At 34.0% G+C, this 27243-nt stretch overlaps 1 protein-coding gene across 2 annotated transcripts; it reads right to left on the reverse strand.

Annotated features, from left to right (window-relative positions):
• Positions 1 to 1334: 1334 nt before the first annotated feature.
• LOC131595879 (ubiquitin C-terminal hydrolase 12-like) lies at positions 1335 to 27086 on the reverse strand. Of its 2 annotated transcripts, none has more exons than XM_058868386.1 (32): positions 26826 to 27086; positions 26549 to 26627; positions 25921 to 26080; positions 25653 to 25810; positions 21327 to 21592; positions 21030 to 21248; positions 20794 to 20902; positions 20598 to 20713; positions 20378 to 20476; positions 19544 to 19653; positions 17828 to 17902; positions 17178 to 17256; positions 16893 to 17039; positions 16729 to 16809; positions 16514 to 16633; positions 13269 to 13391; positions 11344 to 11421; positions 11128 to 11216; positions 10756 to 10864; positions 10594 to 10662; positions 10306 to 10416; positions 8807 to 8862; positions 8542 to 8719; positions 8301 to 8402; positions 8165 to 8230; positions 6196 to 6261; positions 4828 to 4893; positions 3633 to 3719; positions 3367 to 3483; positions 2568 to 2642; positions 2336 to 2422; positions 1335 to 1861 (listed from the first exon to the last, which is right to left on the reverse strand). In XM_058868386.1, exons 1-32 carry the CDS (start codon positions 26853 to 26855, stop codon positions 1820 to 1822), a joined length of 3369 nt encoding a protein of 1122 aa, XP_058724369.1. In that variant the 5' UTR covers positions 26856 to 27086; the 3' UTR covers positions 1335 to 1819. The 2 variants fall into 2 exon arrangements, with proteins under 2 accessions (XP_058724369.1, XP_058724368.1); XM_058868385.1 differs by having other exon boundaries at positions 26549 to 26630; positions 26826 to 27085.
• Positions 27087 to 27243: the final 157 nt, after the last annotated feature.

Below are 27243 nucleotides of genomic sequence, written 5' to 3' on the forward strand. Positions count from 1 at the left end.
TATAAGAATCTAGATAATGAATAATTGGTTGATGCCAATATTATAAATAGATGATTGGGGAATGTAATTATTACCAATGAAATGAATGAAGAAGTTAGTTTTAGATTTGTTAGCATCTTTTTAGTTTAATTTCTCTTGTTTCTCTTAGCATAAAAAAAATTCGTAACAAATGGTGCTTTCATTGCCATGAATTCTCCTTCCTACAATTACTATCATCACTACCATCATGTTCCTACAACTATTAACACTCATACTTTATTAAAACATTACATTCTCACTAACAATAACACACTTTTCTACACAGAATCAACCTCTCACAATTTTAAACATAATCCCCTCACCCAACATTCAAATTTACTGATTTTTTTTAACCTAATAAATATGATATTTGTTTTGTTTTAAGATAATAAGGAGTCTTTGAGTTCCTCAATATAAATTGTAATTCTGGTACAGAGGGCATATCATATGAGAATGACATATTTATATGAGAATGTGAGAATGAATCCGAACCATTGGATTTTAAACTAAATGGTGGAGATGATGAGTGAATCTTTTTTTTCTCTCTCCTGTATCTTGAAATAAATGAAGTAGGAGAGAGAAAAAAAAGATTCACTCATCATCTCCACCATTTATTTTAAAATCCAATGGTTCGGATTCATTCTCACATTCTCATATAAATATGTCATTCTCATATGATATGCCCTCTTCTGGTACATTCAAATTTGCATATTCAAATTCACCCAAAGATATTTTTGAATTTTCAAGAGTACCCCTCATAGGTGGGAAAGAAATTGCTTCATCTTTTACTCACGTAACAATCCAATTACATTTTAGTACCGCTACTTCACCCCTGATCTTTCTTCTTTAAGAAAAAAAATTAATATTTTTGGACAAATTCACCTTAGTTTTGCAACATTTCAACCTTAAAATCACACTAGAATAATGTGGTAAGACACTCCTTTTGAACTTAATCTTTAATGGTTCACAATTTTTTCAAACCAATGATTATGACTAGATGCTCCTCTGCATCTTGTAAAACTCACTGGGAGATGAGACCTGTTTAAAAATAAAATGACTGTACACCCAAACTTTACTACTACTCTGCCTATATCCCTAGAATCCAAAACATGAGATTTTTTTCTCCGAAGAAGTTAATATTTTAATTTGGAAGATCACAGGTGTATAGATGGATCCAAAATATGTTCGCATTCTAATCTTTTGTCAAGTGCTTATAAGATACAACGGATAACACATTTTGACACAAGTTGGAGTAGAAGGCAACAGCAAATTCCACATACAATCGGCAAATCGAAGACGAGAAACAAAAGGTAAGGTTGTCCTTTAACTAACACATCTTTTAAGCCTCAAAAATTAAGGTGAAAAAAGCAAGAGAAAATTTTTACAAGTTAGACCCTGTAGGAAACATATACACATTCCCCAGCCACTTGAAGCACCATCTCCAACTAAAGCAAAGTAAAAATCCCAAAATGGGTGAACCGGGCCATAGAAAACATTTAAGTATACCTATACCTATACTTTCTATACAAAACCCAACCCAAAATCTTATGTACCAAATGACAAAGGAATATAAAATCAACCTTCACAACATCTAAAATTGCTCCGGTATAAATATGTTTGAATCACTATTCAAGGCTATACTCATCACCTCCTCAACTGAACAGAAAAATGGAGTTGGACAGACTACTCTGAAGGAGATATACAGCTTGACTATGCTTCTTTTTTCTACCACGAGAAAGCTTCAACTGCCGCTGGACATTGTACTACCAAATTGACTGCTCATGATGATACGGGCATTCCTCTAGTTGTAGATTTTTATTGGTTTATCAAACGCATGACGATTCTGTAAAATTGAGAAATAATCATTAAAGGTTTTTAAAATGCACAAATGAAATTAATTCCAAGAGACATAACAATCATCTGTCTTGCCATTATTACATATTTTGAACTAACATGCCCCAAAGTAAATATAGTAAAAGTCAATTGCCAATTATTGAGACATATAATGGCTATCCTCTTTTTCTTTTAATTAAGAACATAAGTTTCGAATGGGGAAGGAATTCCACGTTCATGTTAAAATTGTCTTGCATGGTAAGTATGATATATCACCAAAGAGCTGGAGAGAGAATCAATATATTGCATGATTCATGTCTTGATGTGTTTAAATGAGTTTTTCCTCTTCCGTTATTTTTAAGTGCGCCTTGTATGTAAAATATACCGACTAACTCATTGTCCACTATAACATATATCCACTTCATGACAAGGCTCATATTATACCTCAAAGGAAGGAAGAAATGGTTTCCTAATAATATTTCACCTGATTGGCTGTATATGATCTTCTTGGAGAATTGTCTGTGTGCTCCAGTCCAAGATATTGCTCCCATGCGCCGTATATGTCCCTTCTCTACAAAAACCAAACAATAGTGCAGCATATTACTAAAGCTAGTAACTAAAAAAAGCTGATTCCTATTTTCATGAACAGCCTCTCAAGCTTAGAAACAGATCACAATTAAAAGGTGTAATTACAGAGCAGAGAGAAATGACAATACCTGAAACCGACTAGAAATAATATCTGAATCTTGAAGGTACTCAGGACGACCAAGTGAAACAAACGCAAACTTCCACTGCAGGAAACAGACAGAGAAGCAATACTTTAATCATCATTATTGAAAAGCTAAAAGCTTATTTGCAACTGCCTGGAATATGAGATTGAAACAATTTTTCAGAGTCACTAGACATAAATAAAAGTAATCATGCGAGCCTGGTGTGTTTAGATTTACAATATGAAGTTTATAAAGATGTCATTAGAATAAATTATGTAGCTGCAAAAAATAATTATACATACATATCTGACAGAACCAAATCATAGAGAAACCAGTTCAAACAGCATGTAACAAGCCTCAATATCATACTGAAAACAGAATACCCAAGTTTAAAAATTCACTCGAGCTCAACTATTTTATGATGTGTTTCAAAATCAATTCACACTGGTTAGCTTTACTAAACTAGTGTATACTTGAGAAAGATTAAAATTTTAGTGGAGGCCATTGCCCCCACATTGGTAAAGGTTGCTCTTTCATAATTTGGAGCATGAATCTCACCTGTCTGTAGCTAGCCACTTTTCTGTCCTTTTGAGAAGACCTGAATCGTGAATTATTTTTATGTACATATATAATATTTGTTTATATTATTAGCATGTCACTAGTTTTTTCAACAACAAAAAACAAGACATTTTTTAATCATATATATTCTTACCAGCTAATAACAAGCTGGACAACTTGAAGAGCTAACATGTCTATTGTACACAATTAACCAACAATCACATTCAATCACATTCAAAATATTTACCTTTAAAAACTCTTCATTTGGAACTTGTAACTTCTTTTGTACCCGCAATTTGACTTCAGCTAATGTCTCACCCTCACGGATAACCAAGAAGAACGGATCTCCAAAGTTCTGAACATGCTGATATTACCAAAAAAAAACCCAGCACAAAATATTAGAAAATTTTAGAGGTAGTTACAAACTTCAATATGTTGAAGAGAAATTTTATTTTACACAGATTTTGAGCACCTAATAAATAAATTATAAACATACAAGGCATTTAGTCTTACCATCTGATTTTGAGCAGTGTCTTTCAAAAAATGATAAACATGTATCATTCGATCATGAGGGCCAAGGTTTTTCTCGTCTTCCGGAATCTGCAGCAACGAAAAATCCATATAAAATCTGTAGGAAAAAACTAATTTGGAGAAGAATAAAAGGAGGGAGAAAGTATGATATCATACCATTGCAGAAAAAATGGCATTGATGATAAACTTAAGACATAATTGGAAAAATGAAACTGATGGGAGTATGAAAACTAAAATATTTAAGAAACCAAATATTTAGTTCCAAGACAATTGTGCAATGAATATAAGAATGCAATGAACGCTATGACATTTATAATAGTTTCTAGTTTAGTATAATCAAATTTTTTTACCATGCCGTATGCTCTACATAAAACAGATACATGGTACATTCATAATGTTTTCGTCGGTCGCATGTTAAATGTTATATATGTTGATGTCATTTAAATTTATGTTCAAGTTATTGTGCTGATAATTGCTCAGCGAAAAATTCCCCTAACTTGGATTGGTCACCCTAAATTTTTTTTCATTATAATAAAATGTTATGTTCTAAAAATCAAATCATCTAATCCAAAGCAATACCATCTTTAACCAGATTGGATCTACTCTAATTTAATATAGAAAATCCAAACTGCAACTTGTTTGTATTTGTTGAGATTATTCATAATAAGTATTATTATTGACTGAGATATTATCTAAACAAATAATAATATTTATAATGCATCTCTCAACACTATTTTTAGATGGGATGACTTTTGGCTTAAAATTGATCCAGACCGAAGTGCAAAAACTTTTTTTAAACACATATAAGCGTTTGATGGATAGGAAAAATAAGGAAGATCAAGTAATGGTTCTCCGGAAACAGCAAAAGCACTAAAGCCAAATTTGCCCAAGCGCTACAAGCTGAAAACTAGGGTATCGTGAGACAATTTGATAGCCAAGAAAAGGATTCTAAATGCAATTATTATAGTAGAGTCCAAAGCATCAGAGAAACATGGAGGACAGTTTAGTTTTATAGCATATTAAAGTTTAAGGGAATCGGAAGAAATGGTTAGAGAAATAATGCAGCTTTTATTAAGAAAAATGGTTAAATATGGTTGGGGCATCTGTCATTTCCAATATCTCTAGTCCAGATTCTGACAACAAAACAATTTATTAATATAAAGTAGCATATAGTTACCTCTTCTGCTCGTAATGTCCAATAATGATCATTAATATTCTCAATATTTTCATTGACATGGAAAATCTGCAATAGATAGATCATAGAATATCATGAGAATTAGCAAAAACCTAAAACATCTTCTCAATCATTATTCATTATTAAGAAACAATAAAAACAGCAGCATATAACTGATATTATACGAAAATATGCATAAGTTATAGATGATAAGATGTCTAAAATAAAAGGTACCAACTAGGTTGTCAGTGAATTGAGACCACAAAGAAAAATTCAATATAGACATATAAATTATCATACTACGACTCTACTTTATGTAGCTTGTTCAGTAAGCCTTCAAGCATATGGTCATGGAAAAGGAAGTATTTCACATCATAAAAGATAGAAAATAATAATCATAAGTATCTAAGCACTTGGGAAACCCACCCTTAAAAGCTAGCTATCAAGGGGGAAGAACCAAGTCACTTAAATCCTCCACCCAACATCCCATACTATTTGACGTGAGAATTGTCCAACAAATGTATAATGTGTGTTGAAGCAAAGAAAAACACAATTTTTTAGCACTTGTCTGAATTGTCCGACACCTGTTGTATGAGACACATACGGGGTGTCAGACACCGATTCGTGTCCAACTCGAAGAATGGCGAAACAAAGAAAAAACCATTTTTTGAAGATACATGTCTGACTTTACCGACACTTGTTTGACTTTTCCGACACATGTCGTATGAGTGTCCTACAAGCGTCGAACACCAACGAGTGTCGGACCCCGCAACACGCCTACTCCTAAAGGTGTCGGTGCTTCATAGGTTGTTTCCATTTCCCATAATCCAATTCTATATGCTCGCACTAAACACATGAAGATATATATATATATATATATATATATATATATATATATATATATATATATATATATATATATATATTCTTGTTCTTGAAAGAGTTTTGGGAAAGCAGTTGCAAGTTTTCCCGGATTTGATTAGAAAGCTGACATTCTAAGAAAATCTGATCCTCTGCTAGATTTCTAGAATTCAGGAACAAGTTCAACCAGGATACCCTTGCTTCTCTATAGCTCATCCACTTTAATCTTGTGCACGAGGTGAACATAGTAGCTTTAGCTTAGGTTGGCTGTTCTTAACAGTATGTAAAAGTGACAACTAAGAAAAGAGTTAATTTGAGATGTGCTACAAAAGTACTATGTGTTGCAACTGTTTTTAGAGTTAGTTGCTGAGGGTATCAAATGGCACCTGAGGGTAGTATTTCAAAGACACTGAACCATTAAACTAACCAACTCTAGGAAATCATGTTTACTGATAATGGCCCAATGTAAGTATTACAAAGTAAAATTCAAAATCTCTAAATTATCTTCACCTTATAGATCTTGTGATTGAATACTTCAAGCAATCTAAGTTCGGCATCAGGGTGTGATAAATCTACCTGTTTCAGAGGGAAAATAAATTAGTTAGAAATTTCCATTAATGCCAGCAGTCACAAATGTTAAGCACAATAACACTATAATACAACCCTAAACAATATTTTTTTCCAGTAAAAAAACAGAAAGGAATTCAAAAAGGATGGATGAAAACAAATCCTCAATCCAGAAAATAAAACAAACAAATACACATAATTAATGGTCTCTTAAACCAAACCAGGAGCACCTGTAAAAGAAGCTGTATACATAATCCTATCCTAAAACAAAATTATAGGCAACAACTACTCCCTAAGATAGGATAGGAGCAATCTTTCCAACTCCAAAAAAACAAAATAATCATGTAAACTACACTTTACCACAAGATTTTGTTTATTTTCTTATTATTTACACTTGAAAAGAAACATAAGAATTTGATCCAACAAAAGAGGATGAACTCAATCCACAGCAAAAATACCACAATTTTATTCCGTAGGTAGGTCACATAAATGAAAAATTAAACAAGGCAATTTCAGTCTCAGAACTACACATAACATGCATATCAAAAGGAACCATTGAACTTGAAGCTCTAAAGCATGCATCCTCAATTTTAAGGCACGCATACCTGGTACTCAGTATCCAGGGGTACGCATTTGATGTGTTAGTGCATACAGGATATGCACTGAAGTTGCTTTTCTAAAAACAATGAATTGGGCACACCACCTTATATACAACTTGGTACTGTTAGGGTATAACTTGAGTACTTAACAAAACAAAGCTATGATTTGGATTTTCTGGTTTTCTCTTTTGGTTTATGAGAGCAGAAGTTGTAACCAAATTATTTACCTTCCAAAGCATCAACTAATGTCTTCTCCTAAGAAGTCAAAGTTAGATCGCCTATTGTATGTGTTGGAATTTCCTTCTTAAGTGTGGTCCGCCCCTAGTCGCCTTAATTGCGGCATTTTGGCTTGCCTTCATTGCAGTCCCCAACAACTTCATTGAGCTGGGTTTGAAGGGGTGGAGTAAGTCTCACATTGCTCAGAGATATGGTTTGTGTTGTGTTTAGAAGTGGGGGCAATCTTTACCTTACGAGCCGGCTTTGTAGGGATGAGTTAGGCTCAACCCAAATTGTGAAGGTATGATTATGAGAAGTTCATTCCAATGATAAAGATGAACATTGTTCGTATTTCACTTTATAATTTAGCCTACTCATGGTGGGTAAAACAGTTTGATGTCAAAAAATGCTTTCTTGCGTGGAGACTTAATATGAACTAAAGCAGAAAACCAAAGTCTTGATCAATGGTGTCCCGGGCTACAAGCACGGCCAAAGAGTTCTTCTCTTCAAAAACTCAGCAGGAAAACTAAATGCAATTCTTGTTTATGTTGATGATCCGATTAAGAGACAATTTCCTAAGGGAGTTTTATCCGCAGACTCCTTGAGGATTGAAATCCATGAAAGAACTAAGCACATAGAGATAGATTGTTAATTTGTGAGATAAGGTTAATCAAGTAGAAATTATTATTGAATTTGTGTGTTCTAATGATCCACTGGCTTATGTTTACTAATTCTCAAGAGGTCCGTGGGTTGAATATTTTGTAACATGTATGGTGAATTTGACATGTAAGCTCTAGTTTGAAGTAGAGTGTCATCATTATTTGATGTAAATATTCCTGTGCAGGCAGAATCCCAGATTGGTGCTAATTAGGATTGAAATTAACAATCATATCAATTAGGCATTTACTGTATTCTCAGAATATATACAGTCAGCTATAATCTGATTTAGACACAGAAATCTCAAACTCTAATAAAACATAATACAAGAAAAAACTACTCATTTAAGTATTGGATTACACAGACAAACCCAGAAAGTGCGTCTAAATGTGTGAACAAAATCTGTATGTGCCTACAAATCATGAGGTTTCCTGCTTTACCTTTGATTTTAGATCATTAATTACATCTGCCACAGTACTATGCTTCGGTAATCTAATTATCATCACCTGAAAAGACAAAAACTTGGTTAGAAGTATAAAAACTAATAAAGTATATGCAACCACTGACAGTACTAACTTCATCCTTGGCATCATGATGGAAAGCAATCTTGAGCGTTTTTAGACATTGCAATTCAGGCAGAGGGATATCCAATACTTCATAGTATAGAACATCAGTAGCCTAGGAAAAAAAAACGACAATAATTTAGCATATTTAACATCAAGAAAAAGCTCAAACCAGTTATAAGTTGATTCAACACTATGCAAGGATTCTAAAATGCAACTGCATCTTTTATTAAAAATGTGTTGCAATCAGTAACCTGATTGTAGTGAACCAGCATGTCAGACAAATGATCCACTCCTCGGTACTTGATAGGCTGTGGTTTAGGTTGCTGGGAGTAGCAATTATGAGATGTGAGTCTGATTTTAGAAGGATCATTCAAACCAAGATGTTGAGAGACCCTTTCTACAACATCATCATAAGTGTGAAGCTTGGACCTAGATGAAATAAAATACCAGAGATAAGCTTGATTAACATAAAATAATTAAAAAAACTAAAGAATCATGTGTTCAACAGAAACTCACAGCTCAAGACTGAACTCATCCTCCTTAGGTTTCTCCAAAAATCTAAAGCGAACAACCTGCACATCAAAGCAAAGTAATTAATTGAAAAGGGCTTGAAATATCAGGCTATACAGAACTAGTACCCAAAATGCAAGATTATTCTCAGTACATTTGATGTCTAATCATTGCAAGGGCATGTAGAATCAAATCAAACACCTGGAGTCATTTAATGCTGTTAATTATGAATTAAGTGTAAAATGCAAGACGACCCCAGAAGAAGACATAACTCTGCATATTCAATGCTAGTAGAAGCAGACAACTGTCGTTCTTAAATATAATTCTAGTTCATCTCAAACTGATAGTCCACTTTGGATATACATCACAGTAAGGAAACCTAAAGAAGCAGTCATAAGAAATCCTCATTGGAAATATATGTATAGAAAACAAACTTCCACTGAATCACAATTTTGTATAGGGGGTCCGAACATGTTGAGATAGTCAAATTATGGAAGATAAAGTTCATCATTGAGTAACTAATGAATACTGGGAAAAGATGTCAAGTAGTGTTGATATGATTGCTAAAAGAACTAGGTGGTTTTGATAACTAAATGAGTACTCCTGGAGTAGTACTCTAGATGGTTAAGATTATAATAGGTAGTGAGATGAAAACATCGAGAATTTTTTTATTGGCTATTCTCCAACTCACAAGGGGCATAAGGGTTTTGACTCAAACCAAACAAAGTTTTTGTAATGGATGTTACTATTGATATTTGTAAATATATAGTGTTAAGAATATTTGTATATAGAATAGTCTCCGTAGTGCTTTTCAAAACACGAGGTTTATTCAAATGCCTCTCCAAACACAAGGTTTATTCAAATGCCTCTTAGTCTCTCGTATTTCAACATGGTATTCAGAGCCTACTAAGAGGCAATCATTCACCGTGCTTTACCCGGTTGACCCACTGTCTACCAGTGAAAAAAAAAATCCCGGTTGACCCACTGTCTTCCGGTGAGAAAAAATTCCGGTAAACTGTGTCATCACTCCGGTTTGTCTTTCCGACATCAGATTTTCGTCAACCTTCGTCCACCACCGACTGCTGCCACTGATTCCGGCAATTTTCAGGCAAACCACCACCACAGACAGGAGCGTCTGCCCCGATCCGGCAAACTTTTGTTGATATTTTACCTTCTATTGAAAGATTGAGAAATCATCAAGGAGAGTCACTACCCTAATCAAAAAATTTACAATGACCAATGTACCTCTCTAACACCATAATGCCCCTATTTATATAAATACTAGTCTAACTAAACAAATAACTAACTACCCTCTAGCGAATTCTCCTTATTCTGACTCCCAACAGATAGAATTCTTAGAAGTTTCTGCACAACAATTACACTATTTATTTTACATTGCACATGCTTCCTAGAGCATGAAAACAGAATTTGAGGAAACAATGTCTCATAAGTTAAATATTAGAGAAAATGAGATTAAAGGCTAATTTAACTAGTAATATACATACTTGACGGTTTTGCACATAATCAAAGAATGAATAAACATCCGGATAGCAATATTGCTGTTCCTCGCCAGCTTGAAGGCTTTTCTGGAAGCAAATAATATCACCATCCTCTAGCTGCTCAAAGCATAATCATGAAAACAAAAATTACAACTTTAACTGAAAATATTGACTGATATAAATATAAAGCCAAATAATAAACACCTGCAACAAAAATAAGAAATACAAAACATTTAAAAACATTCTCAAAATCACTGGATACCCAATATACAATAAGCTGCCGATAATTTATACCTGATTATCACGAAAAGTGCCCTTCTTGTCAACAAGTTCACACATGATTTTAGGTTCAAATTTTATTTCCTGAATATAGAAAGCAGAATGTAAGTAGTGTTGCACTTGTAATGATATTTCCATCATGGAGGATAATTATAAATGAGGCGCAGATTCACTAACCTCGTACAGATCAATTTCTTGATCCGGAGCAAATCCAGCCATTTCATTTAGCTTCGTCAATATATCTGCTGGCTTTCTGCTAGCCATCACAAAAAGCCTCCCAACATACCTGAGGAAACAAAAGGAAATGAATTTTTATTAATTAAATGTAGTTTCAATCCTTTCCGTGCTGCCAAATCGTCACCATGGCACTACCATAGTGTTGTGACATGGGGATACTGTGACAGCGACCATAGGCTATATCGCTTATTAAATCCACCATTCTTATGTCATAGGCCTCAACTTAATATCTATATTAAGCATTTTTAGCTGGCTGTCATAATCCATCAATGATAACACTGAGATCCTAATTGTAATTGGTAAAGCACGTACCGAAGCTTCTCATTTGAAGGTTCATAAAGTTTAAAGAATAGCAACAACTCCTCTTTCAACTTCTCAGGAGGAGGAATAGGGCGCAAATCCTAATTCATTGTGCAAGGCATAAATAACAAATCCATGTCAGCAGTGACTCAGTTGGAGAGGGAAACAAAAATACTAATAGCAACTACCACACTATCAGAAAGATGAAATGACCGAGAAAACAATTACCTGCCCCTTTTCTATTTCCAAAAATAGCTTCAACTCTGCATTATTTGCCTTATTGGAAGCTTCTCTTAACTGACCAACCTACAATTATAAAAATGACATGTCACAAGTCATGATTAGGAAGGTAACCATTCAATATACACGCAACACAAAATTGTATACTCTCGCTCTCTTATTGATTTTTTTACTTATTGTTATTTAGATTTTATAGTGAAATTTATCAATTATTATAGAAACCTTTTATCATGTCATTTTCAATCAAATGTTGGAAGAACGTGTATTCATCATTTTAGGAGTTTGAGGGCAGAATAAAAAAATTATCTGATAATATTAAAACATTTATGTTTAAGGACAGACAGGAGACAAACATGTTACAACATGGACAAATATACCGTTTCAGCAACAATCTTAGAATTTGGATTAGGCCGACCTCAACCTTACAAAACCGGTTTGTAAGGTGAGGATTGACCCCACTTATAAACATATGTTCACGCCCAGAACTATAGGGTTTGGTGGGTTACCCAATTGCGGAAACTTGATAGCAGGTGGGCTAACGGATCTTAGACAGATACTGTTACCATCTTAGAATTTGAATTGAGTTTAACTCAACCTTACAAAACTAGCTTGGAAGGTGATGATTGTCTCCACTTATAAACATATATTCATATCTCATTCATGTGGGATTCTTACCTAACAAAATTTTAAAAAATTATAGTAACAGTGCATTTGGATTGGCTTATGAACAACTTATTTGGGTTCATCTATTGATACAATGATTTGTTAAGGTATTTACGAGTGCTTATGGAACAGCTTATGATATCCCCATATGTTGTTAGGTTCTAGCTAATTTTAATAAGCTCTTCAGGATAGCTTATTAAAACAGTTTATTGCTTCTATAACAGTGTTGTTGATGGAGGATGGCGGTCCATGGCGGAGAGCCAAAATCCCGCCATACCAGCCACTTTGCGGCCAACCTAAAAACCGCAATGTATATCTACCATTGCGGCCATGGCGCCACAATTTGATAACACTGTTATATAAAAATGGTTCAGCCATGTTTTCCATTTGACTATAGAAATAACTTATACATGTTTTCCATTTGACTATAGAAATAACTTATACGCAAGAACTTATGTGATAACTTGTCCTATAAAAGCTTAGTTAAGTTGTTTATCCAAATGATTCTATTGTATACATAATAAAATGTTAATTTATCCAATTATTGTGGTATCTCAAACTGTATTGGTATATGATAGCTATCTGTTAGTTAGGGGTTTATAATTAGCAAACCTGCAATTAGTAAAATAACTAGAGGAATAAGAATGAGCTAATGGTACAACGACTAAATATATCAAATATAGTAATTAACAAAGAATAAGTCTAAAGTGAAATTGATGGAAGTAGGATTATTAGGAAAATAAGGAAAAGCTTGAAGATTATAAATATTTGAAGGGAAATGGGAATCAAATCATATATATATTTATGATAGAAAAGGGACCTTAGGACAGAGATCTGCAATTAGAAAACCAGGGGAATTTCCTCTATTTTTCCCAATAAATGACCAGGTCACGATTACCAACCATATGACCCAGTTATTATTATAAAGTGCCAGGGCTTCTTTGAAAGTCTGATACTAAATCTCAATAAATTACCAGATCCCTATTACTATTTTACAATAAGCACAACATGACACAGTTCTAGCAAATATTAGGAATTTATCTACAATTTGTTATTTATTAATTGACTTGGGGCTGTGGCCCAAATTTTGCTAGCAACTGCAAAAATATCATATTCATCAAAAAAATGTGATTATAATAACTACCAAGGTTAAGAATGAGTTTATCATAACTGACATTAAATTCATTAAGACTTGCCAGCCACCCTGCTATTTATGAAACAAAACACTGGAAGTTCTTTGATCTACTTACTGACTGTGTTTCTTCCTGAGCTGCCACTGGCCTACTTGGCCGATAAGTATGGTTTTGACGTTTTGCCCACAGCCAAAAGCGTTGGTGCTCAACTGGTATGCCAAACTCTTTTGCAACTTCTTCCTGATCAAAGATTTATTATCAGAAAGATGTAAAATGATTTCAAATCATAATTAGTTTGTAGAACATCTAAAGCTAAATAGATCATTCAACAATATCACGGGATGATGAAGTAAACAATGACAGTGACACTATGATGTATTATACTCCCTCTGTCCCAAAATAATTGCCGCATCTGATATAATTATTTGTCCCAAAATAAGTGTCGCTTTTACTTTCCAAGGCAATTCCAATTTTTATCTTCCGATTCTACCCTCTAATTAATACTCTCAATTTATTATTCTCTCACTCTGCATCAATGATAATTCGAATACACCAATAGTAAATAAGGAGAGTTTGGTAAAAATATTATTCTCTCTATTTCATTTATCACATTTTCTTAATCGTGTGAAATGACCAACTATGACAATTATTTTGGGACGGAGGGAGTAGTTTTTATTTATGAAAGAAGGTTATAGCATTAAAGCAATAGAAGCTTGAAGCTACTTAAGCTGCTGACAGGAACAGACTAGCCGCATGTTTGGCCAAACTTCAATCAGAAATCTAACTACAAACAATGTTCCTAAATATTATTATGATTTGATTAGACCTTTGGTCCTACCAAGCCGAAAACTGATAAAAGATTGCACACTAATAGTCTAATACATTTACTATACTATTGTAGAAAAGATATATCAGGAATCTAGATGTTAATGATGTGTGGAAACAGCAGATTAAAAACAATTTAATGAAACAGACATTGCTCTTCAACTTGTGTCAAATGCTATAAATAGATGGAAATGTGTAAAACTTTCAAAATTACAGGCAGCTGTTGCAAGAATCCAACAAAATAACAGCAAAATATAGATATGGAAGCACTAGGAAACAAGAAATGTAAAGTTGAAAACAACACAGAAGATCAAAAGAAATGCAGCAGAGTCAAAACAAAGAAAAATTTAACATGGTTCACCAAAACTGGCTACTTCCATAGACAACTGACGGCAAAAATTGCATGTATGAATATGGATACAGCAACAAAGGTCAACAGAGAAATCAATCAAAAAAAAGGATCAACAGAGAAATTACTAATTTCTCTCATTCATTCTTCTCTCCAGAAGGATCGCTCAATCTCACAGAACTTCTATGTCTTGATCACACAGAAGACCCAGAATGGTATTATTTCCACTCTTTCACTTTTAGTTCAACGTATGACAAAAGGACACACTCAGACAATGGCAATAATTACAGGGAAATGTTCGCTCTAATGGCAATGATGATTCAATTACTCGTGGAAAAATAGTCTATAGGGTTTGAGATGAAGGACACTGGAAAACCCAAATATTTCTTGGGGATTGAAGTTGCCTAATCAAAACAAGGCATTTTTCATTACCCAAAACAAGCATAATTGATTATTTGCAGAAAGCGAGCAAGCTTCGAGTCAAACCCAATGTGTTCCCACTTCCCATCGGGCATAATATAACAAAATATGGCACAAAAAGGAGATTGCCAATATTGACAAGGTCCAATATCAGAAACTGATGGGGAGGTTCATTTACTTGATACACACTAAGGTAGGCATAAGCTCTAGCTAGAATGTGATTTTTCTCAGGTTATCAGTTATCACTAGTCACTTCCTTTTACAATCCATATTTAGTTAGTGCCTTGGCAAATCAAAAACCACTCACATTGTAGATAATGCTTTTTAGATATCTTTTATTTTTAGGGAAGATAACGGTTGCGCTAATAAAATAGTTGCTTATGGTATTGCTGATTTTGAATATCACTAGAGGGACTCCCTTCCCCACTCTTACAATTTGGGTTGGGTCTAACTCATCTCTACAAAACCGGCTTGTAAAGTGAGGGTTATCCAAACTTTATAAACACTACACACGCTATCTCTAAGCAATGTGGGACTCTAAATTCACCCCTTCAAATCCAACACAATGTAGGTGATGGAGGCTACAAGAAGGCAAACCAAATACCGCAATTAGGCGACTAGGGGTGAACTGCAATGAAGGCGGAATTATAACACCCACTTCAATAGGGAGAATTTTTCTCGCAATACATTACATCTCAAACTATAGGTTCCAGTTCAGAGCTCTTGATCCTTTGCATTGATTTTGGTTTATATCCCCTATGTTTTTTGTACTTTTCTCTATTTCTAATAAATTAAGGTTGCGCTAAAATTGATGGATAGGCTTTCAGGTGCCAACATAGTAGAAATTTATCTATTTCACAGAGATGCCTTCGCACTTCATTTTTGCTTAGATAAAAAAAAGTATGCTAGCTCTATTAATTTATTTTGTGCCAGTATTGCCCATAATCCTAATCCTAATCAAGATGATTGGACAACAAAACACGGTGAGATAGATTGATAGTTCATCAAGGAAAACTGGATCGTGGATTTATATTAAAGTGGCCAAGATCCCTTCTGAGCGCCAATTAGTAGGTGTTAAAACAAAGGACTTGCAACACATGGTGTTAAAATATAAAATAAAGAAGTAATGGAGTGGTTAAGAGCTGTTAGAGAAATTAGTTAGTTTGGTATGTGGTTGTTTAGCCTGTTAGCATGTCTTTAAATAGCCCTCAATTGGCAGAGGGGAGGATATCTCTTAATAATTGAGTAACCTGTTGTTGCTTAATACAAATTTCTGATTTCTTAATTTCCTTTTATATTAATTGATCCTTGTTCAGTGAGGATTTCCCAGCACAAAGGGAGAATCCTAACAGATGGATTGAACCAATTACTAACAAATTGGAAATGATAGATATTCATTCACTGACGTGAAGGGGAATCTTGTCAATATGTAATTACAGTTGTAGGCGTTCATTTTGTAATTATTAGCATTTGTGATATGGCCAGATAACCAGGCACATTAGTTAGAATTTAGCTTGTATGTTCTGATGAATGAGAGAAAATAAAGGCATAAGATGGTGAAAACCATGTTTGAACTGCACAATAAAACTCCTTTTATATGGGCTCAATGCATTAAAAACAAATAAATGTATGAGATACTATTCATATTTACATTATAAAATATGCCGATAAAATAAACTATATAATAATTACGAAGATCCAAATCATATTTTCTATATAATCCAACAAATTAAAGATTGTACACAATTACATAAACCATAGGTCATACCTTGAAAATTACAAAGGGCGTCTGTTTTTGGATGCGAAAACTTCGCACTTTATCATGATCCACAAGATCAAAGAACATATCCTTTCCAATTTGATCATGCAGATCATCATCACGGGCAATCTGGGGCCAACAGATGAATAAAATAATAATACACGTCAACTTAAGAACTCTTATCAATATAATGATAAAGAGAAAGAGAGAGCTAGAGTTGTAACCTTTACGATGGTATACAAATGAGCCTCAGCCTTCTCCTTCTTCTTCTTCTCCTTTTCCTCTTGTTCTTTCTTTAATCTTATCTAAAATATGTTGTTGAAAAGGATACATTTTATGTTGAAAATACAAAATAAAAATCATATGAAATCAGTGAATCGCAACTTACTTGAAGGTGTTTGGCAATATCCTTTTCATCCACATTACAAATTATCTTATCCTTGTCACTTTCACGTACATAGACAAGCATATATGCATTTGAGTACTTTGTAAATTTAAAAGGAGAGTTGTTGAACCCAGGATTTGTATGAGGTAACTGTCGAAAACAAAAAAAATAATAAAGCAAATAGAAACAAGCACGAATATGTCCACAAAAAAAACAAAATAGACAAAACAGCAAATACCAAAAACAAAACATTAGAGAGAAGACAAACAAATGCAAACAGAATATTACCTCTTCTTCACCACCATACTGCTCTTCTAAAGCTCTGTTTGTATCTTCTTTTGTTACTCGTTCATCGTCAAATTTAAACCTGAAACAAGCAGTTCACATTTTCTTTTCAAACTTAAAATCAGGAATAAAAAAACAGATATATAATATATTAAGATTCACCGCCCCACAGCAGTTTATATAAATACATCAAATTGTCAATTGAGAATACAAAGATAGTCATTTGCATTGCAGCACTATGTACAGAAACCATACACAAAAATGATTAAACTTTTGCCATCTAATCCAGATAACGGACAGTTTTTCGCAATATTTTTTCAAGTAACAGTAAAAAAGGATATGGAACTCTGTGAACTAAGTCAATTTGATAAGAGTAGAACCAGTCATTTTAAAATGGATATCAACAATATTGTTAACTAGGCAATATAGCGACGCTAAACCACTATGGCATAGCGGAATTTGGACAAACTGGATGTTCCGTGATATGCCATTTAGTACAAATAATCTCATGAAAAAATATAAATAAAAAGTGTGCAGCAGTTATAATCTCAAAAATATAGGTTTTATGGAAAAAAAATGAAGTGCACAACAGTTATAAACGGATGAATACGATAAAAGATATTATTTAAAAGATACCGTAAACTGGTACATACCACTGATTTGAAAGAGTCGGACGTATATATGCATAGTAGTGGCCACCATGAACTCCACCACTGTGAACCAAAACACTGCAAACAAATAATTCAGATAAGGTCCACCCGCACATAGACTCGAAAACAATAAAAAGCTATTAGTTACTGCGAGATATTGTAAAAAAACTTAAAAATTACTCATTATACTCATATCCTACGATAAGTAGATTCAGTTTTGGTCATCAACAAATAGGCCAGTTATAAAGTGATCCAATGTAAAATTAGTGTCAGCAAAGCCCAACAGGCACTATCAACCTTCCTCGCCCATGGCAGAGCCCTGGCAAATAATGGTGGGGGGATTTTAGCTCACCGCCATCTATAAACATTGGGCTGAGTTAGGCACAACACATATTCTAAGATGGTATCAAATCTTATCCCAGAAGACCTTGGATCGTAACCAGGTTTTGATACCATGTTAGGTAGAATTATATATTCATAGATGTTGAGAGAAAGAAATCTCAATTGAGTTTCTCTACTTTTCTGTTTTTGTATTGACTGGTTGCAAATTACAAGGAGTGTGGTCTATTCATAGACTCACAAGACTAACTAAATCTGCTAGTTTCCTAGATTTTAGGGATTAAAAGGTTCTAGAACTTACTAAAGTCAGTTCTTTTAATAGGATTAGTTAGACAGTATGTCTATAAATAGAAGAACAAAAAGGTTAGGGAATATCTTTTGAATTTTGTAATTGTGAATAATAGAGTATTCTCTTTTGTAAAGGGGAAATCCTTGAGGAGAGATTGTTAATAAAATTGTTATTTCTTTGGAATTCAATTCTTGAGTTCCTAACAATTGGTCCAACCAACCGCTATGATAACAATTGGTCCATGGAAAATTGTCTGATCACCATAAAGAAATTGCTGGATAAACAGTGTTACAGAAGATGCATGCAAATCTTAGCAAATTCCTGACATGGATCAAATCAAGAACTTGATTTTGGAGATCCAAAATGGCAAGAAAATTCAAGAAACAGAAGTGTCTTCATTCATTGAGGAAAGCACTTCAACCAACAGCTTATGGGGAGACAATGAAGAGGACAAAGACGCACCACCGTGTTCATGGATCAAGAAGGTGAAGACACCGGAGAAGAAACAAGGGCATTGAGACTGAAACAAAGGCGTTGAGGACGAGAGGTGCAGAATTTATGACAACGGCAAGGAGAAGGTGAGTTGTGTGTAAGTGAGTCAGACCACCGCAATCAAAATGGTGACGTTGATTTGCGCATGAAGGAGAATGGATGCACATGGTGACCGATCTGCGGATCTTGATGGCATGTGCTGGTCTTTCAAAATCAAAAAATGAACTCGAACTCTACTACGAACTACTCATTTGATTTAGGCAATACTAGTTTAAATAGGTTTGAAAATAAGAGAAGACAAAAAGAGTAGGATAGGAATGTTCTGAATTTCACTCATTATTACTAGGCAGAGAGTGCATAATCACTTTCAGCATACTTTCCTCTTCAAGGACAAAACTTTCATCACTCATCCAAATTTCTATTTTGCTAATTGAGTATGAACTCGCTTTCCATTCCAATATTCTACCTACCCATTTTTCCCCAATTCAAACAAGCATTGTAAAGAAAGATGTTTGCATAGATACATAAAAGACTCATCAAATCAAACAGAACAAATGATACCGATATATTTAAGATCTACCAGGTGAATTTTCCATTACCTGTGAAGTGTATACAGGTTGCGGATACTTCTGTCTGCATCAGGAGATAGATATTTTCCATTATCCCTATCAAGATCTAGTTGCAAGGGGAACTCATAGCGGTCATTGATCTGTTTGAAATCAAGTTAATGGCCATCACAGTTCCAGGTATCAAAGAGTAGAAGATTATTAATGCATTACAACAACAACAGCCACCACCATCAAGCCTTATCCCACTAAGTGGGGTGGGCTAAATGGATCAATGTTCGCCATAATGTTCTATCCAGGACCATGCATCTATCCAAATCATTAATCTCGAGGTCTTTCTTAATAATTTTTCTTACAGTTTTTATAAGTTTTACTCTAACTCTAGTTTATTAATGCATTACTAAACTAAAAATAAAACATAAAAAGTGATTCATTTTATTCACATCCAATGGCACAGCAATTAAATTGTTTCTATTAATTGATACTAAGAATTTTAAACAAATAACCAGACAACGATTCCAAAAATAAGGTGGGGGAAAAGCCCCAAAGTAGGAGACTATGTTTAGTGAGAAAAAAATATTACAGGGTCAAAATCTCAGAACCTCGAAATGGATATTTACTATTGGAACTTTAAAGATTGGATGCAAATCATGTGTTAAATAATGTGCAAACAGATAAAGACTGCATTATAACCAGCAGGGAAAAAGTATAAAAGAATAACTATAACTCGCAAAGGAGGAGAACCAAAACATAATTGGTGGGTGAAGATTTCCTTTCCTATTGCACTAAAATTTAAATACTGAGAAAAAATCGAACAAGAATTTAAAAGGCGAAGGATTTTTGCTGATTCTTGAATCTAATACCAACCTTAACCATAGTGTCTCGCACAAAATCATACTCGAACCGTTTTAACTGAAGCTGAAGAACCGGTGGAAAATCAATGAACAATACTCCCTTCTTTGCTTCCTAGAAGTGTAATCACAAACATGATGTAAAAAAAACATTCTAAAAAATGAAGAAAAAAGTAGGTAATGAAGTTTATCCTAAATTCCTAATATCCAAAAGCATGTACGGTTATAGATTTTACCTGTAAACCATACTGCTCTGCGTGATACTTGTTATCGCCCTCAAGTTTTTCCACTTCCACATACTTATCGAAAGAAGCATACACATCAGTACAGCCTTTGACATCCAGCTGAAGATCTGCAATTAAATAGCCAAAATTCAGAAGGTCCCAGAATAGAAGGGTAAAGTGAAATGGTATCCTAAAAAAAATAACCTACCATAAAATGATTCTTTTCGTGTTGATTTATAATCCACATTGATGCATTCAATATAGTTCATATGGTGGCCTTCAAACAACTGCTGTATAGTGCCTTCAACAACAGTTCCCTGGGAATGAAGTGGAAGCCTCAATAAATAATCTTCCAGACATAATACACAAGAATCTAGAGTAGTCTATTTTATTTACCAACAAAATAACTATAAGAAGCTACCGATACCATTAAAAAACCTTTACCTTCATTTTATCTTCTAGCTTTTCACAAAGAACCCTATTAAGTTCTTGGACATCATGCTGCATGAATGAATCATATGTATCCCATCCAAAGGACTTGGTTAACTCTTTTGTTGATACACTGCTGTCATTATACTGCAACTTGTAAAACAAACTCTGTAATGCCAGAGGGATGCTCCCAGATGGCATATCATTTTCGGTTGTGGGCATATGGTACACAGCCTGAACAAACAATTCTAATTATAAAGGCACATCCTTCTTTGGAAAAAAAACATTAAAAGTTATATGCTACTGGCTAACCTTTCTGAAATAAGGAATGTGATACAATGTCTGAAGAAGAGAATTCATGTAACAAGTAGCTCCTTGGTTTTTCAAACCTACACAACCAGTTTCTTTTTTTGAGTCATGGGCCCAGTAATCAAGATCTTTGCGCACATTCACATCAGCCTCAAGTATGCATCTGTCGTCCACGATATAACCCCTACCAGGATCATACAATTCAGCAAGAGGCATGAAATTAGTGAAACCCCAATCACTCTCCCGTGCATTGAACTGGTGTTGTGTTTCTGCAATACCAAAAAGCTCGAGATTATTATTCTCTATAAAAGAAAAGAGAAGTGCTACAATTATATATATATATATATATATATATATATATATATATATATATATATATATATATATATATATATATATATATATATATATATATATATAGAGAGAGAGAGAGAGAGAGAGAGAGAGAGAGAGAGAGAGAGAGAGAGAGAGAGAGAGAGAGAGAGAGAGAGAGAGAGAGAGAGAGAGAGAGAGAGAGAGAGAGAGAGAGAGAGAGAGAGAGAGAGAGAGAGAGAGAGAGAGAGACAAAAATCCAACCAGCAGAGATCAAAGACAGAACAGATATGCAAGGAAAAACTAAAACAAGATTTTAATTCATTAGTTTCTCAAAAGTTAAAAATCTTGAAAAGTTAACACTCCAGGAGTAACATATATGGATTGTTGGGAGAGTAATGAGATGCATTTTTTAGTTGATGTGTCATGTGTGTAAATCACACAACAGAGCTATGTTATATAGACATTCTCAGAATTGTGGTTGGACCTAACTCAACCTTACAAAACTGACTTGTAAAGTGGGATTGCCGTCACTAATAAACATATGTTCATGCCATATATTGTTTGATGTGGGATTCTTAACAGACATGAAGCAAATGTAACAAATATTTATAGTCATCCAGAACATATGATATCTATTTTACAATTTTCAAACAATTTCCCTTAAGCTGGAGCATACAGAACATATGCACCAGGCTTGCTATAGCTATTGAACTTGTCTGAGAACCTCCAAGACATTATTAAAAAAAATACACCAATAAATAATTTGAACGAACAAAACTAATGGTGATGTCTTCCTATAAAAAATTCTCCGATGAAATGATAATCAATCCAAGAGTGCTTTGCCTACTCATGCAATATTGGATTTGAGGTAATATACAGAGTGATCGTCAAAAATGAGTGTCATCTATATTACCTATGCAAAACTCACTTGCTAAAATAACAGCTTGAGCTAGACAAGCTCACACGTATCCAATGTCACTGCTCAATATTTTACTTGAACTGAAGCAACTTCACAATGCAACAACATTTTGTTTCTTACGTTTCTATGAAGTAATGCTATCCCCAATGAAACTAAAACGGAAATGGCAAGCTCAAATTCTAAAGAGGGATCTATTACAAAGGGAAAAAAACAGTATAAGCGTGTAAAATCCTCTAAGAAAATATATTCCATGTCTGAATAGAATCTAATACCTTGGAAAAAGAACCATCACTACTGGAAATAAATTCATGTCCCAAACAAAACACGGCCTAGAAAACTAAGTGTGTTCCAATAGAAGAGAGAACTTTAATGCTATTTTTCTATTTTCAACAATGCTACTTTTCTACCACATGAATCAAATGGCATCATTAATATTCTATCAAGAGCCATGTCTGATGAACGATCATCTAAATCCAAGGTTTCTGTATTTGTTTCACCTATGGTTTTCTGTGGTGTCTATATTTGTTTGTTTTCATTTTCAGTATCAAAAATGGTTTTTCATTTCTAGATCTTCCAACTATAGAAAACATATATGTTTGTTTTGGAAATATAAAATGATTGAAACTCCAGAATCCAAGTAGTCTTAGAATTCCTAGTCATAGGCAGAGTAGCAAACCCCGGATAGCGCAGAGCGGCAAACCCCAAAAATGGGATAGCATATAGCGGTATAGCGGCTTTTTAATAATTTTTGGACAAATATAGATGAATAATATTATAAGCATAAACATACATTTACTGTAAAATTAAACAAATAGCTCAAATTTCATAAAACATTCATGTATCAAAACGTAAACATTAATTAAAAAACCCTCAAAAACCCACAAGTCTTAATCAAAACACTTTATCTAGCATCAAAATGTCTTAATCAAAACATATACATGAGCAAAAAATTATAGATGGTGATGCCAGGAGACAAAAAAACAAAAGAAAAAGGAACAGGATAAAATCAGCAAAACCAATAGAACACACCCAAGATTTATGATATTATCTTTTAGGATTTCAAACGAAAAATCAGCAAAACAGGTTCTGGAGCTAAATGCTAAGACAGAAGATGATCCTCCACAAGACAACAATGGGTTCTTATTGAATAGTGAGTATAAGGAGTATCTCAAGTTAAAGGTTACTTCCACTATTGTTGTCTCATCCTCAATTCTCAAATCTGGTAATTCCTCAATTTTTTTCTCAATCATTGTCTTTTGGATCTTAGATTTGGATCCGAGTACTTTAGATCATATTGCACACTGTGAAGCACGAGTTGGGTACTCCATTTTAGGTAAAGTACCGGTATCGGATACGCACCTGGTACCGGTACGCACTAGTACAGGTACGCACCTGGTACGTAGCAAAGCCGAACCGGTTTTTTTTAATATATTTTTAAGTTGGTACACCAACGGATACACATTTGGTAGCACGTGCCCAACTTTTTTAATTTTTTTCGGATGGTATAATTTGGACTATTATTAATTGGGTAAAAATTAGTTTATGTATTATGTTTATAAATGAAAAAAGTGAAAGAAAAATCAATCTATTATATTGAAACTTCTTTCACACCCAAGTTCTTCATCTTCTCTGTTGAGAGAGAAATTGGAGCACATATGGATTTATTCACTAATTGAAAAGAAATAGACTCAATCTAAAAAGGGCTGAAGATTTAGTTTTTTTTCATACAAATCTATCTTCTCTCAGGAGAAATAGTAAGGTTTATAATGAAGGAGCACCAAAAATGTGGGATATTGGTGGAGATGAATGAGATCTATTTGATGGTGCTGATATTCTTGAAGTTGCTAGTCTTTCTCTCAATGAACATGAACTAGAAGCCGCTCTTTTTAATAATATTGGAGAAGAAAATATTAATATTCAGTCATGTTTCATGATTTATTGATACTTTTTAAGTGTGATTTATTTATGTTGTTGCGCAGATATTAACTTTTTTTAAGCAAATTGTTTTTTAATTTTAAAATTTTGTTGCTATTTAAATAATATAATTCTTTTGTTATTTTTATAATTTTATTTTAAATAAATTATACTGACGTACCCGTACCTTAGTTTTTCTAAAAATGTTGTACTCCATACCGGTACTCATACCGGGTAGTACTGGGTACGCACTTGTACCTATGTAACGCAGATTGCACGTAATCCTACCCTTTTCTTGAAATTATCACCAACCAAAACTCCTTATTTCATAACCCTTGTAAAAGATTTGAAAGTTAAATTCATTAGCATGGACAAACATCTCCAAGCCCTTCCTTAAATTTGGACTTTGTCCTCAATCCTACTAATTATTTTAATTAGTGGAGACCTAGCCATGCTAGTTGAATTTTAGGCTTTTTATTAGTTTGAAACTTTGATCAACCACTTCTCAAAATGAACTTGGATCATTTCATGGAAGACTGCTTTGAATTGTTTGGATTTTTTAAGAATGTTTATAACATAAATTTCTCGATTTGGTTGCTCAATTTTAAAAATGAACTTGAAGTGATTTATATTTATCTTATATTTATATTTGGATACATTTACCAAAAAAGGGAATTTTAACAATTTATGTTTGGATCGCAATTACTTAATAATTTCCAATAAATTTTTTCTAATTTCCCCTACCTTGATCGAATAGGATACCCTCCATATGATCTACTATATTTACTACATAACCAATTGGTCTCCTCCACACATGCCCAAACCACATAACATAAGTCAAGATTCAACTATCTTTTCTACAATAGGCGTTACCCCAACATAATCTAATCTTATTTCATCTAGTATTTTACCCCAACTTAAACTATCTTTTCAAAAGAAAAATGTCAGTCAGAGCAATACTTTTAGACACCAAATGCCAAGACTCCCTCCCCCTTCATTGTGTGGTCTGCAACACACTTCCCCTTAAATTTTCAGTGTCCATAAAATTACTAAAAACCTATTAAGGTTCTCAAACATTTCACAACCCACAGAAGAGAGTGGATTCAATTCTAATGCCATTTAAATACAACATAATAAAGAGAGAAGATGGTCTCAACGAACATCAGTTGCAGAAAAATTACCTTTTCTGATGGTATATTTACTGTGAACCTGATTAACCACAGATAAGCTGAACTGTGCAAATCTAGTCCAACCATAAGGCATTGAAGATGAATCTGCAACATCTATATACATTGACAGATGTTCAGAATTATTCCCCTTCGGAAAGATCAGTATCCGCCTGCTCGTTTCAATCAATATCAGTCAAAACAAAATATTTTTAGCCTCGTGATACACATAAATATTGAAGATTACAAACTTATTTACAGGGCCAGAAATGGACAGACATACCATTTATAGCCCCCAACACTGAAAACGTCAGAATAATGTTTCTTCTGAAGCCTTGAAAAATTGTCAATAGCCCAAGTGAATCTCCCAGATGGCGGATCTTCTACTGCCATAGCATCCACTGTACTTGTGTTTTCTGCACTTGTGTTTTCTGGTTGGACCACTGCCAAATACAAAAAGGACCAAAATAAAAACACAACAATAAAAATAAGTCTAACCATTGCACAGTTACATGCCGCCAGTTAAGAAAAAGGAACCAGGGTTGCTTCCTATGAAGCACGGAAAATCCAAACATGACCCCGACATTGATACAGCGACACCGGTGATAATTTGAAAAAATGAATAAATTAAACATAATTACAAGTGTCGGTGCACACATGCCTTTTTCAGAGATGTCAGTGCCACATAGGTCGCATCACATCCTTGTTAATTTTGATAAAATAAATTAAAACTATCAAAACCACTACAAATTATCTTGAATTAAATTAACCCCGAATCCATCCACTGAGCTATACAAACACAAAAGCATAACAATGAATTTAAACAAAAGCAATCTAAACACTCATCCGGTAACTTCGCCGACAACAAGCATTGCATTAGTTCGAAAATTAAAAGTGAAGAAGCAAATTACCTTCCATAGGTTGGGGACCTTCAACAACAGCCTCTTCGGAGTGAGGAACCAGCATCTCAGAGTCCTCTTCCAGATTCTGCTGCTGCACAAACCAATACACAAAAATCAGATCCGGTTATCTAAAACCCTAGTAATCATCCAACAAAAAACATCAACAACAAAAAAGAAGATCGCAACATAAAAATGCGAAAACGGTAAAATGCAAAAATCTATTCAGAAATCTAAATTGAAGCATAAACGGAACGAATAGAACCGCGATGAGAGAAATTGTGATTACATCTAATGGAGGAGTCGTCGTCATGTTCATCGACGAAGCGAGTGTGAGTGAAGGATGTTGCTGCGATTGAAGAATTGAAGGAGGAGAGTGATCGAGAAAGAATATGGTTAGAGAATGATTCGAATCGGGAAGGATGAATGTAGAGAGTGAAGAGAAGAAGTGAAGAATGTGAAGAAATCGTAGCCGAAGATGGTTTTGGTGTGCGAGTGAAAGAGGGGCTGTATCAGCTTCGGCTTAGTACGGAAAAGGCCATTGCGGGTATTTGGAAAAAATATTGGTATTTATTATATTTTTTCAATAAAAAAATAAACATGTTTTACGTTTTTTTTTATTTAATGTCGAGTTTAATGGTAATTTAAAATAATTTTACATTAATTTAGGGGTATATAAAATAAGAATGTCTAAAAGATGTTTTATA

This window comes from Vicia villosa, linkage group LG4 (genome assembly GCF_029867415.1).
Source record: "Vicia villosa cultivar HV-30 ecotype Madison, WI linkage group LG4, Vvil1.0, whole genome shotgun sequence".
In the NCBI taxonomy this organism is placed as follows: Eukaryota; Viridiplantae; Streptophyta; class Magnoliopsida; order Fabales; family Fabaceae; genus Vicia; species Vicia villosa.